Raw genomic sequence first — 16901 nt, forward strand, 5'->3', positions numbered from 1 at the left:
ACACCACAATATACATAACATAAAACCACAAATGTCTACAGGGAAACAGCATCCCTGACAGTAGCAGGCAGGGGCTACACCAGTGGAGTCTACATTGCTACTGGCTGCTGCCCCTCTTAAGTAGCGCTCCACTGGTGCCAGATTGATCAAATGCCTATGCCCCGCCCCCTTCATTAGTACTTGCAGGTGCTATGGGGAAATAGCAGGCAGAGAAGGTCTACCTGCTACACAAGCGAGGCCGCAGAATACAACCAGAGCATTATAGGCCTCTCTAGGGCTCTGAATACAATGAAATGCGGTCAAGGTGTAGGTGGAAATAGGGGTCCACGCGCACCCCCCGGCTTTTTTTTATGCCGCCTGATTTTTTTAAATCCTTAAAATGTCTATTTTCAGAATCTGCCAGGTACCAAGCTGAAATAATGTCCCAAAGGCCTCATTTTTAACCCTTTGCTGCACTCAACCGGAACCCAAAAAATACACGCGGGTTAAAAATAAAACATTTTGGACAGTATTTCAGCTTGGTACCCAATTTAATCTTAAAATAGACACTTGAATGATAAAGAAATAACAGGTTGTGGAAAAAAAACACCCTATGTGCTTGAAAAAACGAAAAATAGTTACACATCTTTAGCCATTTTTTGCTATTTTTGTCCAGAAATAGGGTCAATATGTTGTCAAATAATAATAATAATAATAATAATACATTTTATTTAAAGAGCGCCTTTCAGGACACCCAAGGTCGCTTTACAGATAAAACAAATAGAAGAGAGAGAGAAAAAAAAAAAAATATATATATATCAAAAAAGGAGAAAAATATATATATAGTCCATTTAGCCATATCACAGTCCATAGGCTAGTCTGAAGAGATACGTGTTCAGTTCCTTTTTAAACTGGGCAGTGGATTCACACTGCCTGATGTTGTTTGGAAGTGAGTTCCATAGCTTTGGGGCTGTGTGGGAGAACGCTCTCTCTCCCATGGTGCTGAGGTTGTCAAACATAACCATTCCATTAAATTCCTGGGGTCAGAATTGTATGGAAAAAGGTGTTCATTTGTCTCTGTATGTTGTTTAGGCTACTTCAAATGCCACTTTATAGGCTATCGTTTTTTGATTTTTTGAGTATATATACAGTCTATGGTTGAGACACAGTCGACAAAAATGCACCTTATGTTTATGAGCTAATTATTGATTGATAATATTTTACTCTACAAGCTAAGGAAATGGCATGTGGAATGTAGGCAGTCTACCCTACCTGGCAGATTCTGAAAATAGACATTTTAAGGATTTAAAAAAAATCAGGTGCAATTTACAACGGGATGGAACGCGATTCAGCCAATCAAGGACCGGAGCTACTGAACAGCTGTTGTTAGGCACGACGCGCAGCGCAGCAGAGAGCAGACACGGATAGGAACGATCAGTTTTAGATGTTTTATTACGAATCTTTTGTAATATAGTCCTAATTATTTACCTTAGTTAAAGACTATGTTTAGGATAATATAGGAAAGCAGGCTATACAGCAAATATGACGGAAAACCCTAACGCTAGATTTACTTTTTGGCCATGTCTTACACTGCCTGAAATAAATAAGACCACAATTAACATCTATGGCAGCACCGCAGCCTTAGAGATAGCAATAAAGAGGGCTCGTGAAGAAATAGCATTAGTTATACACCCTTACAGTCTATTCAGGTGAGTAAAAAGCACAATATTTGTCCATTGTTCGAGAATAAAGTTTTATTGAAGTTAAATCCTAACTATTAACGTTAACGTTACCCACAGATTGTTCTGTCAGGCTGAATAAAGTGCCATAGGCTTACAGTAGCAGCTAGCTTCTAGGTTATAACGTTAAAGTTAACTTTAATGTTGATTAATGCTTTCTGTAGTTATCTGTAGATAAATACGGAAAATAAGGGGTTTAGTAGCGACCAGTGGAGAAATATCTAAAGTTAAAGTACTATCGATATATGAATCATGTGCTATTAGGGGTTTACACGGAGTGTCATCAGATCTGGACGTCGCCATATTGGAGATACTCGCCTCATTAGAAAGCATTAGGCACTGAAGTAAATCCCTAAGATCGTTAAGGAAAATGGTTAATTATTGCCGTGTTTTAGGCTGTACCAATAGGTCTGACTTCTAAAAGTTATTAAAAAACCAGGGAGAAAGGAGAATAATGAAAGAAGTTATATCAGAGGAAGGGGGGCGCTTGTGGTTGAACTTGGTACTTCGTCTCCCTCACCCAACTCATATGGATCTGCTTTCTTGTGGTCCAAGTCCTGCCCTATATGCCTTTGCATCTTACACGCATTTTGATGAGCTTTTCTGTTGTTTAGACAAGGCTACAATCACTTAAGATATCCAAAGTGCATAATACTCCATTGTACTTTATCCACTGAGTATCGCCAATATTGGGTTGCCATGGTTACCGGCCAGAACGTGACCTCCGTGCAAACCCCTAATTATGGCAGAGAATGAGGGGAGAACTCTTTTACTAAGAAATAAGGGGAGAACTCTTTTACTGTCTATGGGGAGAACCGCCACTCTCGGGAAACTTCCGGTTTTTGAACTTGTTGCAGTTCCCGTTCTGGTTCCACGTGAGGGCGCCCACGAATTGCAGAATGAATGGAGGTCTATGGTAGCCTAGAAATCTAGACGCACCCTAAATTACATTTGCTGCCAGGGCTAGTCTAACAACTCTCCGTTGGCTTGTGAGCTCGAAAAATTAAACTTCTATCAGGCCAATCAAATCATGTCGTTAGGCGGGCTTAACATAATGATTGATGGCAGAGTTGCAACGGTTTGGCTTGAATTCCCTGCTACTTGAAAACAAATGGACAATGGACAAGATGGATGTTGCTGTTGGCGAACAGTGTGACACGAGTTAAGCTTTTATTAAGTTAGCAAACGTTTGAACTAGCCAACTAGCTCCGCTGGTGGGAAAGGCATGGGACGCTGCCGCTGTCCTATTGCGTGCAGAGGGAATTTGAAAGACAACTGATTATTGCCCAGACCCTACATTTTAATGTGGGTCTGGCTCGTCAGGCTACAAAGGTAGACCATTAGTAAGAAAACATTTTTTCGCAGATTTTTTTCTTTTCTATATTAAATTAACAGTGCAGTGCATCAAAATGAATGTTTTATACATTTTTAATTCCATTTTAAATGAATTAACGCTCATTACCGAAATGCAACATGTATTATAGAGTTCAATTTGTAATTCCTCGCCAACACCTGGTCACCAGGAGAGAAAGTTCTTTCTTTAGCTTAAGCATATTTCTACTCTGTTAGAAATAAGGTGAAAATTAGTCTTTAGAAGATCCCACACACTATCACTATACTAGAAAGAAGAGCAAAGTGATTCATTCCACCAACAATCACAGACAAAAAAAGTATTACCCCTTAATATTTTTTTTTTTTGTACTTCTGTTTATTGATTTTCCAAGTTAACAAACAAACAGTGTGGTCTGAGTGCATGCCGTCACAAATGTCTGCACACATGTACATATCTATACACACATACATTAAAGCATACTGACAATGCACATTTACACCCATCCAACAAAATCATAAAGACACACAAAACAGTAAACAGTAATCAACATTAATATCAACAGGGAGCCGCTACATATCATAATCAGTTTAAAAAAATTAAAAAAGTATAACCTATTAAGGGTAGCAAATGTTAAGAGGAATGCCTGGACTCTATGTAATCCATGAAGGGTTGCCAAGTCTTACTCTAAGAGTATATTTCAGTTTTTCCAGTCTGAGATGTTGCATAATATCATTTATCAATGCAGTATGAGTGGGAGGCCGTGTCTGTTTCCAGTTCAGCAGAATTAATCTGCGTGCTAAGAGAACTATAAACCTTATTGCCGTGGAGGCAGGTCCTTTTAAAGGACTGTCCTCACTCAGTACCCCAAATAGAGCTAACACTGGATCAGGTTCCACTCTGTAGCCAAAAACATCAGACAAAGTTTTAAATATGGAATTCCAAAAAACTCTGGACACAACCAGAACATGTGACCCAACGAGGCGGGAAATGCCCCACAACGGTCACATAGAGGATCAATGTTAGGATACATTTTAGCAAGCTTGACCTTGGAAAGATGCAAGCGATGCAACACCTTGAACTGTATGAGCCCATGTCTGGTGCAAATGGATGCTGAATGCACTCCCTCCTGTGCCCCCACCCACTGTTCCTCTGTCAAGTCAATGCCCAAATCTTCCTCCCATGCAGATTTCAAAAAGTCAAGGGATACATCTAATTGGCTAGACATATGGTTATACATATATGATATCACCCCTCTAGATGAGGGATCAACTGAAAACAAAGAATCCATCTGTGTAGGGGCAGGAACATTAGGAAAAGAAGTTGTATTAGATCTTATATAGTCACGAATTTGTAAAAAACGAAAGAAATGAGTCTGAGGCAATTTAAGCTTACTACGCAGTGATTCAAAAGAGGGGAAAATGGCATCAATATAAAGATCTTTCATTTTTGTAACACCATTCTGAGCCCATAGTTGAAAAGAACTGTCTAACATAGAGGGATGAAAATGGTGATTTGCACACAGAGGGGCTAGGAGAGATTTTGCTTGCCATCCAAAGTGTCGTCTTATTTTAGTCCAAATTTTCAAGGATTCCTTCACAACAGGATTGGATTTGGCATATTCATATGCTATTGGAAGGGAAGAGAATAACAATGCACTCAAGGAGGTGGGACGACATGATGCCTGTTCATTCTGTAACCAGGCAGGTTGCTCATCTGAGCCAGGGGACTGACCCCAGAAAGAGAGAGCACGTATGTTGCAAGCCCAGTAGTAGCACTGGAAGTTGGGGATGCCCATGCCTCCAGAATGTTTAGGTCTTTGCAGGAAGTCTTTTCTAATTCTAGGGGTTTTCTTATTCCAAATAAAACGGGATATTTCACTGTCCAGTTTTTAAAAAAGACTTATTAATCATGATGGGAATATTTTGAAAAAGAAACAGAAATTTGGGTAGAATGTTTATCTTCAAGGCATTAACTCTCCCTGCCAGGGATAGAGGAAGATGGGACCATCTACCAAAATCCTTAATGACACGTTCAAATAAAGGTTTAAAGTTAAATTTAAACAACAACTCGACAGACCTTGTTACAACTACACCCAGATATTTGAAAGATCTATCGACCAATCGGAATGGGAACTGAGAATATGATACAACCCGGGCAGCGTTGTTTATGGGGAACAGTATACTCTTAGACAAATTCAGCTTGTAACCAGAGATCCTGCCAAACGCTTTCAAAACAGACATAATATTAGGAATGGATTTGAGAGGGTCCTGAATATATAAGAGCAGATCATCTGCATACAACGAGACTTTATGTTCCCTCCCTCCTCTGACCATTCCCTGATAGTCACTGAGTGACCGTAGAGCAACAGCCAAGGGCTCAATGGAAAGTGCAAATAATAGAGGAGAGAGAGGACACCCCTGCCTCGTGTCACGTCGTAAGGGAAAATATTTTGACCTATAGGCATTAGTCTGGACCGAAGCCAATGGGGAAACATAAAGAAGACTGACCCAAGAAATGAACTTCCTGCCGAATCCAAATCTGTCTAACACAGAAAAAAGAAAATCCCATTCAATTCGGTCAAACGCTTTTTCAGCGTCTAGCGAAAGGAGCACCTCTGGGCAGCAGGGGGATGGGCTGGGAGTGTAAATAATATTATAGAGTCTATGGCGGTTTGAAAATAAAAGTCTATTCCTAATAAAGCCTGTTTGATCCTGTGAAATAATTGTGGGAAGGACTTTGTCTAATCGGGTAGCCAAGGTTTTGGCTAATATCTTTGCGTCTACATTCAAAAGGCTGAGGGGCCTGTAGGAGCCCGGGTCGAGTGGATCCCTGTCCTGCTTCAGTAGAAGAGAGATGCAAGCGTGGTACAGAGTAGGAGGAAGTGTATTAGCGCTGAACGATTCATTAAAGACATCAAAAAGTACAGGGGAGAGCAGTTCTGAAAAGGCTTTATAGATTTCGGAGCTATATCCATCAGGACCTGGGGCTTTAGAGGTTTGCATGCTCTTAATAGAATTGTTCAGTTCCTCCAGAGTCAGGTTCTTCAAGTTGTGCTTTATCCTCTTTGGATACGGTCGGAATATTCAATTTACTGAAAAAATCATCTATTAGAGAGGGATCACCCTCTGACTCTGAAGAATATAAATGAGTATAATATTGTTCAAATTCCCCATTAATATCCTGATCAATAATTGTCTGCCCAGATTGTGCACGAAACTCAGTTATCATTCTAGAAGCAGCTGATTTTCTGATTTGTAAGGCCAAAAGTTTCCCAGCTTTCTCACCATGCTCGTTAGATCTGTGACGTGTTTGCAATAAAAGCTGTGCTGTTTCATTTGTGGATAGCAGGTCAAATTCTGTCTGCAAAGCTAGTCTTTGTCTGTAGAGATCAGGCCCGGGTGATACAGAGTAAGAACGGTCTAAATCTAAGATCTGCTGGTAGCCGCACTGTAGGAAATGATTTGGCCACAAAGGTAGGCTTTCAAAGTCTCCCACAGTGTGCTTTTAGACACTTCTCCTGTGTCATTGGTAATCAAAAAAACTTCAATGTTGGTTTTGAGAAAGTCTGTGAAGGATTTATCTGCTAGTAACAAGTTGTTAAAGCGCCAAGTTCTCTGCATATGTTTGTTGGAGAAAGCCAGCTGCATTAGGTGTGGGGCGTGGTCTGAGATGACAATGGCCTTGTAGTCACACCGCCTAATCGAGGGGAGAAGTTTGCAATCAGTAAGAAAATAATCAATTCCACTATATGAATGATGAACTGGGGAGAAAAAAGAATAACTACGAGATGATGGGTACTTGAACCTCCAGGGGTCAGTAATTTTAAATGTGTCCATAAATGATCTAATTAGTTTGGCTGATTTTGTGAGTGTTTGGGCTTTATCGGATGACCTGTCCAGTTTGGGGTCCAGGACGCAGTTGAAGTCCCCACCTATAATCAAGCGGTGGGTATTCAAATCAGGGAGAGACACAAAAAATGTGGAAAAGAAATGCTCATCATCAAAATTAGGACTGTACACACTGGCTAATGTAAGGGGAGTATTATATAGGCAACCAGTCACCACTACAAACCTACCATGTGGATCAGAGGTGACAGAGGAAGAAATAAAAGGAATGTTCTTATTGATTAGAATTGCAGCCCCTCTAGATTTAAAGTGGAATGTTGAATGGAAAAACTGGCCTACCCAGCCTCTTCGCAGCCTAAAATGATCTTGGTTCCTCAGGTGGGTTTCCTGTAAGAATGCTATGTCAGTGTTAAGTTTCTTTAAATGGCCCAGGATTCTGCCCCGCTTCACAGCAGTATTAAGACCCTTCGTATTCCAACTGATACATTGCACCAGGCTTTCCTCTTTAGCATTAAAAGAAGTCATAGCTACCAAGTGTTTTTTTTTCGATCATTGTACTTAATTCAAACATGAGTTTTTTACAAAGCGCCATTATTGTAAGATGAAAGATATGCAAATAGCAACAAGAAAAACAAACAAAAACACCACTCCCCCACCCACTTCTGCCTTTCCCCAACTGAAAGGAGAGAAAATCCCAACATAGCTTAAGACAAACCATTGTGCAGTCACTGCACCAGCTAAACTAGGTCTGAGCTTCTGTTTAGCTCGACTCCTTTTTTTTTTTAATAACTAACAAATATAATTACAATTACAATCTAACCCATTGTAAATGCATTCAGATTACAAAGCCTGGCTATGCCATGGTAGAGTTAAGTAGAGGAAACTGGACTAAAATACAGGTGGCACTGTGTTGCCCTCAAGTAGGCCTATCTGGCCAGAACACCATGAATTTATGATGAACCCTATGTTGTATGTTAACAGAAAGGTTGTAAATGAATAAGATAATAATAATAATAATAATAATAATAACTAGACTGCATTTCCGGCGGGAACTGCGAAAGTGTGCTTGCCCTGGTCCGGTCAGCAACGTGAGCAGACAGTGGCATACGCTATGATGAACCTGGCTTGATCCAGGCATTGTAACGGTGCCTTTCAGTGTTAGAGCAGTGGCAATATCCCAAAAGCTCTAGGAGAGGGCTATTCAACTATTGACTTGCGGGTTGAATGTGATTCGTTGGATTTTACCTTTGGCCTGCCTTCGAATTTAGCTTCTATGACTGAGATCAAATCAATAAAATAAAATGACAGCAGTGATTGGCTGCAAAAATAAATAATGTCACGTGTCTTGCGCCTCTCAAACTGGGCTATCAGGTAACCTACAGAGGAATTGAAATTATGAAATATGACCAAGGCATTAAAAAGCTACTTGTTTGTCAGGATAATTTTTCACTGATTTATTTTAAAAAAATATGAGCTATGAGTGTGAATGTTATATATTCCATCCCACAAATTATGTTTTACTGGTTTATTTGACAAATAATCTATATGGATTTGCTCTATAAAGACCGTATGTCTGTTTGGGATTGTTTTGTGAGCCTGGGGTTGTTTTGAGAGCCTATTGATGTAGCCTATCTCAGAATAAAGGAATACTTCATATTACTCTAAACCACCGTCTGTAAATCAACTGTATACTACTGTCTATATTGCACTATATTTCTTGACCTGTCTCTGTCTGTTTCATCACTTTTCTATACTTTGCCTCACATTGCAACACAGCTCAGATCTTTGGTTGCTATGAAGGCCAGTCGTTCTAAATGGATGGTTGCTATGGCCAAAGGCCAGTTCTATCTCTGCCGTTGTCAAGCGGGCATATCGTAGAATTCTGATTAACCTTATCTTATTTAAAACATCTCTATTTTACTTATCCCACTTCCATACAGTGGGTCCCATTAAGAAGTGGCCACTTCATTCGCGCTTACCGTGATTCACACAGCAGCATTAATAAATGAATCTGTCACCATATGCCTATGCTTACGTTTGCAAAGAAAACATTTTAATTTGATCCACATGAAACGTTACATTTCATGTAGATGTTGACAATGAGTAGGCTAGTTTTGGTTGTTGGTGGTGTTATTGCATCCCTTAGTTATGCCTACAATGCAAGTTCCCTCGCGATTGGAAGGTCCTGTAGACAATAGTAGACGCATTTCAAAACATCGCGTTAGGAGTCCTTGCCACTTCTTTTAAGCCGTCACAGACGTAGGTGCTACTTTTAGGGCTAAAGTGCTTCGTGAATTACTGTTGGTAAAAAAAAAAAATAGCAGTCCTAAAGTTACATCGTGACGGGATTCTGAAAGTGCAAGCATCTCATATCAAATGACCATGGCATTACGCTAAACAACATAAATCCCAATTAGCAACATAGCACTACATCTCCTCCTCCCTATAGCTAGCCACACAAGAAATTAATGATACTAAATCTCTGCTTAGCATGCTTCTCCGCTTAGCATTCTAATAACAGAAGGGGCACATTTATGTTGACCACTACAACATGACTCATTATGTCTGTAACGTTAACTGTATAAAACACTTACTTTCATAAAGGACGCACACCATCCAGCACATGGAAACCGATATTTTAGGTTCTTGGCCACAAACTCAAAACGTGTCTCTCTGACGCCCTGTTCTAGAATCTTTGCTCTGAAGGCTGTGTTGCTAAGGCAACATCAAATAAACAAAATGATAGTCTTTCAGTATTAAATGTCTACGTGTGATTCCGAATGGATGTGTGTGGTTTGCAATTAGAATAAACAAGAAATAACATTTCCAATAATTTCCCATGATAAATTACATAGTATTTGCACCTTCCTTACTTGGGAATCTCACACCGTATTTCAAGTAGGCTACACTAGTGAAATGTAATACAACGTTGCCACCTAGCGTTCAGATAGTTCTAGGCTATTTAACATTAACGTGACATTGATTGTTTATTCTTTCGTCAACTCCATGCTTTTAGGAAAACAATCTTTTTATCATAGTACCCTCTTCAATGAGCGATTACCAGCTCGTTTTTGTAACAGAGATAGCTGTTTATTATCCCTAGGTTTACAGAAACACCTATTCATATTAATACGTAGCCTATGGAGTGCTGCCGACCACTGTTCATTACGGCCCAGAATGCCTTGCATGTCTTTACAACAAAACAACACAGTAAAACCTAAATGCCCGTAAACATATGCATTTGCATACTTGTAACATTTTTAATAATACTCTCCCATCATGATATTTAACAATAATGAAAAATTTCATTTGAATACCGTCAATGTGAAAACAACTCTATTATAGCTACTGTTCTCCTTGCTATTTCAGTTTGTGTTCCATACTATCCCATGGCAGAGCAAGGATTTCATGATTGGGCAAGGTTGCCTGGAGACATTGTGTCTGCTCTGAGACATTGTGCATACATGGAAGGCATTGTGATAGAAGGTGAATGGTGTGAGTTACCAAATACCCGTGGGTGGTTTGCCAAATGATGGAAACTTTTGGAATATTTCTTTTTTTTTTTTGCCTATGCACCCTCAATTTGGAGTCCCCAGTTCATATACAAAATTTGGTATCGATATGTGACAGTGTTCCTGAGATATGGACGACTTCCTGTTTCGGAGCTTCGCCGCCGATTTCGTTTGGCTGTGACGGGCAAACGCTTTCGAAAATCAAAAATCCTTCCGCTAACATTTGTGAGGCTTGGTCCAAGGATAATGTACGTCAAGTTTAAGTGGCGTTCGGACCAAATTTGTGACCTGTGAAAATTTAGTTTCGCTTTCTGTTCAATCAATATGGCGGACGAACGGCACGCCCACCTGACGTCATCTTCGCGACCAACTTACACCGTACTGACCGACGTTTTAAAGTTGGAACGGTGTCTCTGTCTCAAAGGGCCTAGGCGCTAGGGCTGACAAAAAATTAGGGAGACGGGAAAAATAATAATAAAACTTAAGAAGAACAATAAGTGTGCTGCTTTGCAAGCACACTTAATAAAACTTAAGAAGAACAATAAGTGTGCTGCTTTGCAAGCACACTTAATAAGTGTGCTGCTTTGCAAGCACACTTAATAATAATAATAATAATAATAATAATAATAATAATAATAATAATAAAACCACTCCAAAAGTATAAAGATTGATTAAAGTGAGGAAATATGAGTTAAAATGAAAGTGCATCAAACATACAACTCCAAGTGGTCTTTTAGAATTTAAAGCTGCCCAGATGCAGACCACAATGTGTAGAATAGCCCTTACAGTGTCACATGTTATTAAGGTAGAATCCGAACTTAGTTATGTTAAATCATACCGTATTGTAAGTATCAAGTAGGCTACATAAAACTTGAGAGGCAGGCTATTATATTCAAGTCCATGAGAGTAAACTGCAAATAAGCATCAAGTCCACCACATTTTCATGTAAAGATCGACAGAAAAGACTAGAATAACCTCAGACTATAAAGTGAAACTTGGCAAAAACATATAGGTAACAGGCAAGCAAGCCCAAAAATGAGCAAGTAATTGTTGCAAATTACAATAGCCATGTTCGGTAGGTAACTCAAGACAGATAAGAAAGAAAAAAAACAACAACTAGCCTACCATCCAAGGCACATTAAACCATAACAATATTGTTACTCACGCTACCCGTCTACAGCTAAGTTCGGGGCAATCTTTGACTGATAGAACTTTTCGGCTGATTCTGGAGTGTTGAATTTGTGCCTGACACAGTTGATGTTCACAGAGAGGACAGCAGGGAAGAATAAACTGTAGTCCATCTTCGCCTCCAGCAGCTTGGTTTTCACCGGATTGAAGGCAGCTCTAAGTTTGCTAACCTCGGCAGGGAGATCGGGAAAGATGTGAACAGGAGACTGTTGATAAAGCAGCCGTCCCTTTCCTCTGGAAATACCTAGGATCCGCTCCTTTTCGGCAAAGTAGTGTAATCGTGCTATGATGGGGCGCGGACGCTCACCCTTCTTCGGCTTGGGAGCCAGGGATCTGTGGGCACGATCGATGACCGTAGTGGATGTAAAGTTCTCACGACCCAACACCTCCAGTAAGAACTCTTGTAAGAAACGAGTAGGTTGAGCTCCTTCAACTCCCTCAGGGACACCGACAATCCTTACATTTTGTCGCTGACTTCTGGACTCGAGATCAATACATTTCTCCTGCAGCCGTTTACACTCGCCTGATAGTGAGCCATGTTCACCCTCAAGCCGTGCAATCTGCTCCAGTGCGTCGTTTAAACGATGTCCCATGCTAGCCTGCTCGGTAGTCACTTCTTTATGGTGTTGCTGGAGTTTTCCAATCTCTACCTGTGTATCTTCACGTAACTTTTGAGTGTTGGTTATTGTCTCCGTTCGAAGAGCCTCTATATCTTATTCCAAAAATAATTCAGTGGAAATGCATGGATTCCAGTTTCTTCCAGTAGCAGCAGCTGGAATCCATGCATTTCCACTGAATTATTTTTGGAATCTGATCCCTTATCATACCTGTTCATTCTTACTCGTTGCTCGACTTATCGTGACTAAATTCAAGATGGCTGCAAACGCTAAACTTCGTGAAGATACTGTCTGTATAAATCGTCTTGTAAGTAAACTACCAGTGCTTTTTCAAAGTTCTCAATGTCTCGTTTTAAATGTCAGGGCCTTCGGAAGTCTACCAATGAAGTGTGGAGATACATTGAGCCTCGTAAATGGGTGTAAAACAGTGATTTATTTGCATGGCTAGCCCGATGCCGAAGCACCACTATTGAAAAAGCTGTTGGTAGCATCGGCTAACTAGCGCCAGATTTTGGAGTGCAGGGGACAAGCCGAGATGGGCTATGAGACATACGTTCACACTCGGTATCATGTTTCAATACACTTTAGGTCAATATCACACCGGAATTCTCCTTTAAAGTCCATCAGTGAGGCTTGGCGAGATAGTTGAAGTTCGTCTCTTAATGTTTGTAGCGTGAGCGGCGCATCCTCCATCTTGTTACCTTTTACCACGAGTTCACTAATTTCGACAATCACGGTATTTCCAGTGGTCAGTTAAACAAAATTTGGCGATGCCATACTGCCTTGAACATTGCTAGTTGTATTTTCATAAATGGGTAATTAGGTACCATGTAAATATTAAAATATTAATGATAAATGCTCAGGAGTCACGGAACTTCAGTCTACTCCATACTACCTGCAACCGGAAGTCCATTACCCCTTAATATTGATGGAAGGGCGAGTGAACCACATTTAGGAGACCTCCGCTGTAAAGAACTAGAGTTCACGCTACAGAGTTCCGAATTCATATAAATATAAAATGAAGTAAGGGATAATGAATAGAACACCGGTCATTATTGGGAAAACTAGATGTACCGCAGAGTGGTACAAAATATGACCGCCGCCCAGTCCAGCACATTTTTTCCACAAAAAGAAATCACGCTGAAAGGCCTATATGATTCTAACTGTCTCACTAAATTGCATTATCCACACTCAATTCTCACTGGTATCTGCTAGACAACAAGTACCAAAATATGATTAGTTCATAGATTTCACATGTAAAATTCATTTTATACAACCCCACCCCCATCTTGCCTGTTCATAATTCTGAGAAATTCTTGAATTGTGTGCATGTGTGCGTGTACATGTTTATGTTTATGTGTGTGGGTGTGTGTGTGTGCTTGTGTGTTTGCCTGCATATGTGTGTTTGTGCATGTGCATGCATGCGTACAGATGTCTACTGTGTGAGTATGTCATACGTATGATTACTGTGAATGTATGTGTGTGCGTGTGTATCTGTTTATGCACATGTGTGCACATAGAATGGGTTAACATGACCCCTGGAGGCAAACATACGGAAAAAATTGGTCATCCTAGGCCCTACGGTTCTCAAGATATTCACAGAAAACTGTGTCTGCCCTACCCTCCTTTCGGGGGGGCCAGTACAGCGGGGGGGCTACAGATCAAAACAAAAAACAATGATTCCATGCTATCCATGTGGGGTTACATGCCCACCAAGTTTCGTGTACCCCGGTCTTTCAGTGTCCCGGGAATCCTTGTTGGTGTGCGGTCACTAAATGTACACATAAATTATTTTATTGTAAGGCCCCCCATGAACGAAAGTTCACAAAACCTGGCATGCATTCGGAGGGTGTCATAATGATCCTACACTTTCAATTTTGTGCAGTTTTGACCATGTCAGCCAGAGATATTGTGATGAAAACACCTAATTTTTTGCTTTTAATTTTTAACTAGGTGGCTATACATGAAATAAGTGGTAATGGGATGGGTTGACATGCCCCTTAAGACCAACATACAAAAAAAAGGTGGACCTCCTAGGCCCTACGGTTCTCGAGATATTCACAGAAAACTGTCTCCGGCCACCTACAGGCCAGTTGGTGTATAATAACATAAATGAATTTATTGTGTGGCCCCCCATGAACGGAATTCCACGAAACTTGGCGTGCATTCAGAGGGTGTCATAATGATCCTACACTTTCAATTTCGTGCAGTTTTGACTATGTTAGGTCACAGATACCTGCGATTACAACACCACATTTTTACTTTTTTGTGTTTAACTAGGTGGCGCTATACATGAAATGAGTGGTTATGGAAAGGGTTGACATGGCCCCTTGAGATCAACATACAAATGGTCCTCCTAAACCTTACGGTTCTCGAGATATTCACAGAAAACTGTGTCTGCCCTACCCTCCTTTCGGGGGGTGCAGTCCAGCGGGGGGCTACAGATCAAAACGAAAAACGATGGTTCCATGCTATCCATATGGGGTTTCGTCTACCCCGGTCTTTCAGTGTCCCGGAAATCCTTGACTGAAATTTGGACATGCGAAAAAGAAAAAAAAAGAAAAAAGAAAAAGAAAAATCTGACTAAACCTATATGACCAAAATATATGTCATAATGAGTCCCGACAGGGCGAATGGTCTTGTTTCGCCCTGATGGGGCTTATTTTAATGACCGGCGTTCTATACATTATCTCGCTTATTATACGGCTACTTGCCAAAACGAAATAATAAACTCCCCACGATATGACTTTAGCCTACATAGCCTAGCCTATTTGTTACCGTTCATCGTGGCATTTGCTGAGAAACAAATAGTTCGCAACAACACACGCTGCTGAACTTGAATCAAACATTCTTTAGAACACAGCTGATCAACCGTCTGCTTTCACGTTTGAATGAAGTTCCAGTCCTTGCATAGTGATACGAAAGACATATCATAAGCACAAAACCCGTTGCCATTGACAGCGGTAATTATATGTTTGCAGCGGTAATTACATGAATTTATTTTACCGTAGAACGTTGGGAAATCCCATTCAAGTGGTGCGTTCTACTAGCATTGTGAAGAGCTATATAATAAATTAATTGAACACATGGGAGGTATTTCACTGACCAGGCTACACAGTAACACCATCTAGACCACCATCTCTGATATGCAAATGAGTCCATTGTGGAAAAAATGGTATTAGGACCTAGGTTAGGATTCAAAAACTTGTAGAATCAAGGTGCACATATTTTTTGAGGAACGTGTAGCATCAGACCAACAGGAAAATAAACGTTATTATAATCTAACGTTCACATTAAAACAATCTAACACAATGCGTGATGTGACAGCGTACCAGACATTACATTGATAACAGAAACCATTTCTGCCAATCATTTTGCCAATGTAGGACGACTTCTCAGGAAGCATGCTGATGATCTGCGACGCGCCTGAATTTGTATTCAAGCTTGGTACCCTCCCCTCTTTGGTCGCTCGAGCTAGTAGTGAGTGACTAGGAACAATATGGCGCCGGGAGTAACTCTAGCTTTTGAACTAGTCGTTGTCTAAAGACCGGCGATCGGGCAGGATGAACCTCTGCGCCCAATATTTACGGTATGTGTGGATGGTGTTTATATATCTTTATCGCAGTGATCAATTGTATGGCTGATTTAATGTATAAACTAAGTAAGTTAGCAACACTGTCGGGAGACAGTATGGTAGCTAACGCAAGTTAGCTAACTGAACATCATAAGCAGCTAGCATGCTCAATTCTTAGCTGAATACAGTATGTAGGCTGTAGCAACAGTCAGTTGACAGTTCTGGAATGATATGGATGAAATGCACACTCTGGTCACCTATCGGTATATTCGATGAATAGCAAACATTGAAGAGGTTAACTCAATCGTTTAAGTTTTATTTCTGGATACTTCGAAAGCAAACAATTGCGTAGAGCTAAGCTAACACCATGTACCAATGTTAGCGTTTCACGGAAAACTGAAGTGATGGCAATGTTTTTATCCAGCGGTGGTAACGTTAGTGGTGGCAGGATTTTAACGACCAAACAAATAACTAATGCTTACATCCTTCTGGCATGACTTTGTTTTAACTTGGACCAAATTCACGTATATTTGTCGTTTCCCTCGACAAGCCAAATATGTAGACATATCAGTTACGTTAGAACAGCACATCTGTCATGTCAACCTGAAGTCAGACATAGCTGTGTTGTTAGTTAACAAGCGCTAACGTTAGATAGCCATTTGTTTTGAAACGGTTAACTTAAAACTAGCTCGAAAATAACCACCCTGAATTAACCTGTTTTCATAACAAACAAACCAACCCGAATTTGGACAGTCACGTACAGTAAATGTAAAGTTACCGCTATGTAGATCTAAGTTAATGTTAGCTGGAGCTCAATGCTAATCAGAGAATGTCTCTGGTGCTAATTAAGGTAGTCTACCTAGCATATAGCTAATGTTATGAAGACAACGATGCTATGTTAACGTCACGTTAGTTAGCTTAACGTTACTGATTTCAACGTCTCTGATGTAAATGAACACGAACTCGGGGTACTTCACTAACGTTGTCCAATCAAATGCTTAAAATATCATAAGTTGTGGTTTGGCCACTTGGCTTAACGTTGCTGTTTTTACTCTGAGCATCTCTGTGACAACGACTGGCTAACGCTAGCGATATCTGCCATTTCGTAATAGCT

General features: G+C 40.4%; 1 protein-coding gene across 8 annotated transcripts in view; it reads left to right on the top strand.

Annotated features, from left to right (window-relative positions):
• Positions 1 to 1381: 1381 nt before the first annotated feature.
• smg7 (SMG7 nonsense mediated mRNA decay factor) overlaps positions 1382 to 16901 on the top strand; it is a 45229-nt gene continuing 29709 nt past the window's right edge. For 4 of the 8 annotated variants that reach the window (XM_048244400.1, XM_048244408.1, XM_048244441.1 and 1 more), the window contains exon 1: positions 1382 to 1688. In XM_048244400.1, coding sequence (XP_048100357.1) covers positions 1522 to 1688 — 167 coding nt within the window. In that variant the 5' untranslated portion in view covers positions 1382 to 1521. Of the gene's footprint in view, positions 1689 to 15648; positions 15803 to 16901 lie in introns of those variants that run through there. The other 4 variants (XM_048244425.1, XM_048244434.1, XM_048244450.1 and 1 more) reach the window with 2 other exon arrangements.

The sequence above is a fragment of the Alosa alosa genome, chromosome 1 (assembly GCF_017589495.1).
Source record: "Alosa alosa isolate M-15738 ecotype Scorff River chromosome 1, AALO_Geno_1.1, whole genome shotgun sequence".
NCBI lineage: Eukaryota > Metazoa > Chordata > Actinopteri > Clupeiformes > Clupeidae > Alosa > Alosa alosa.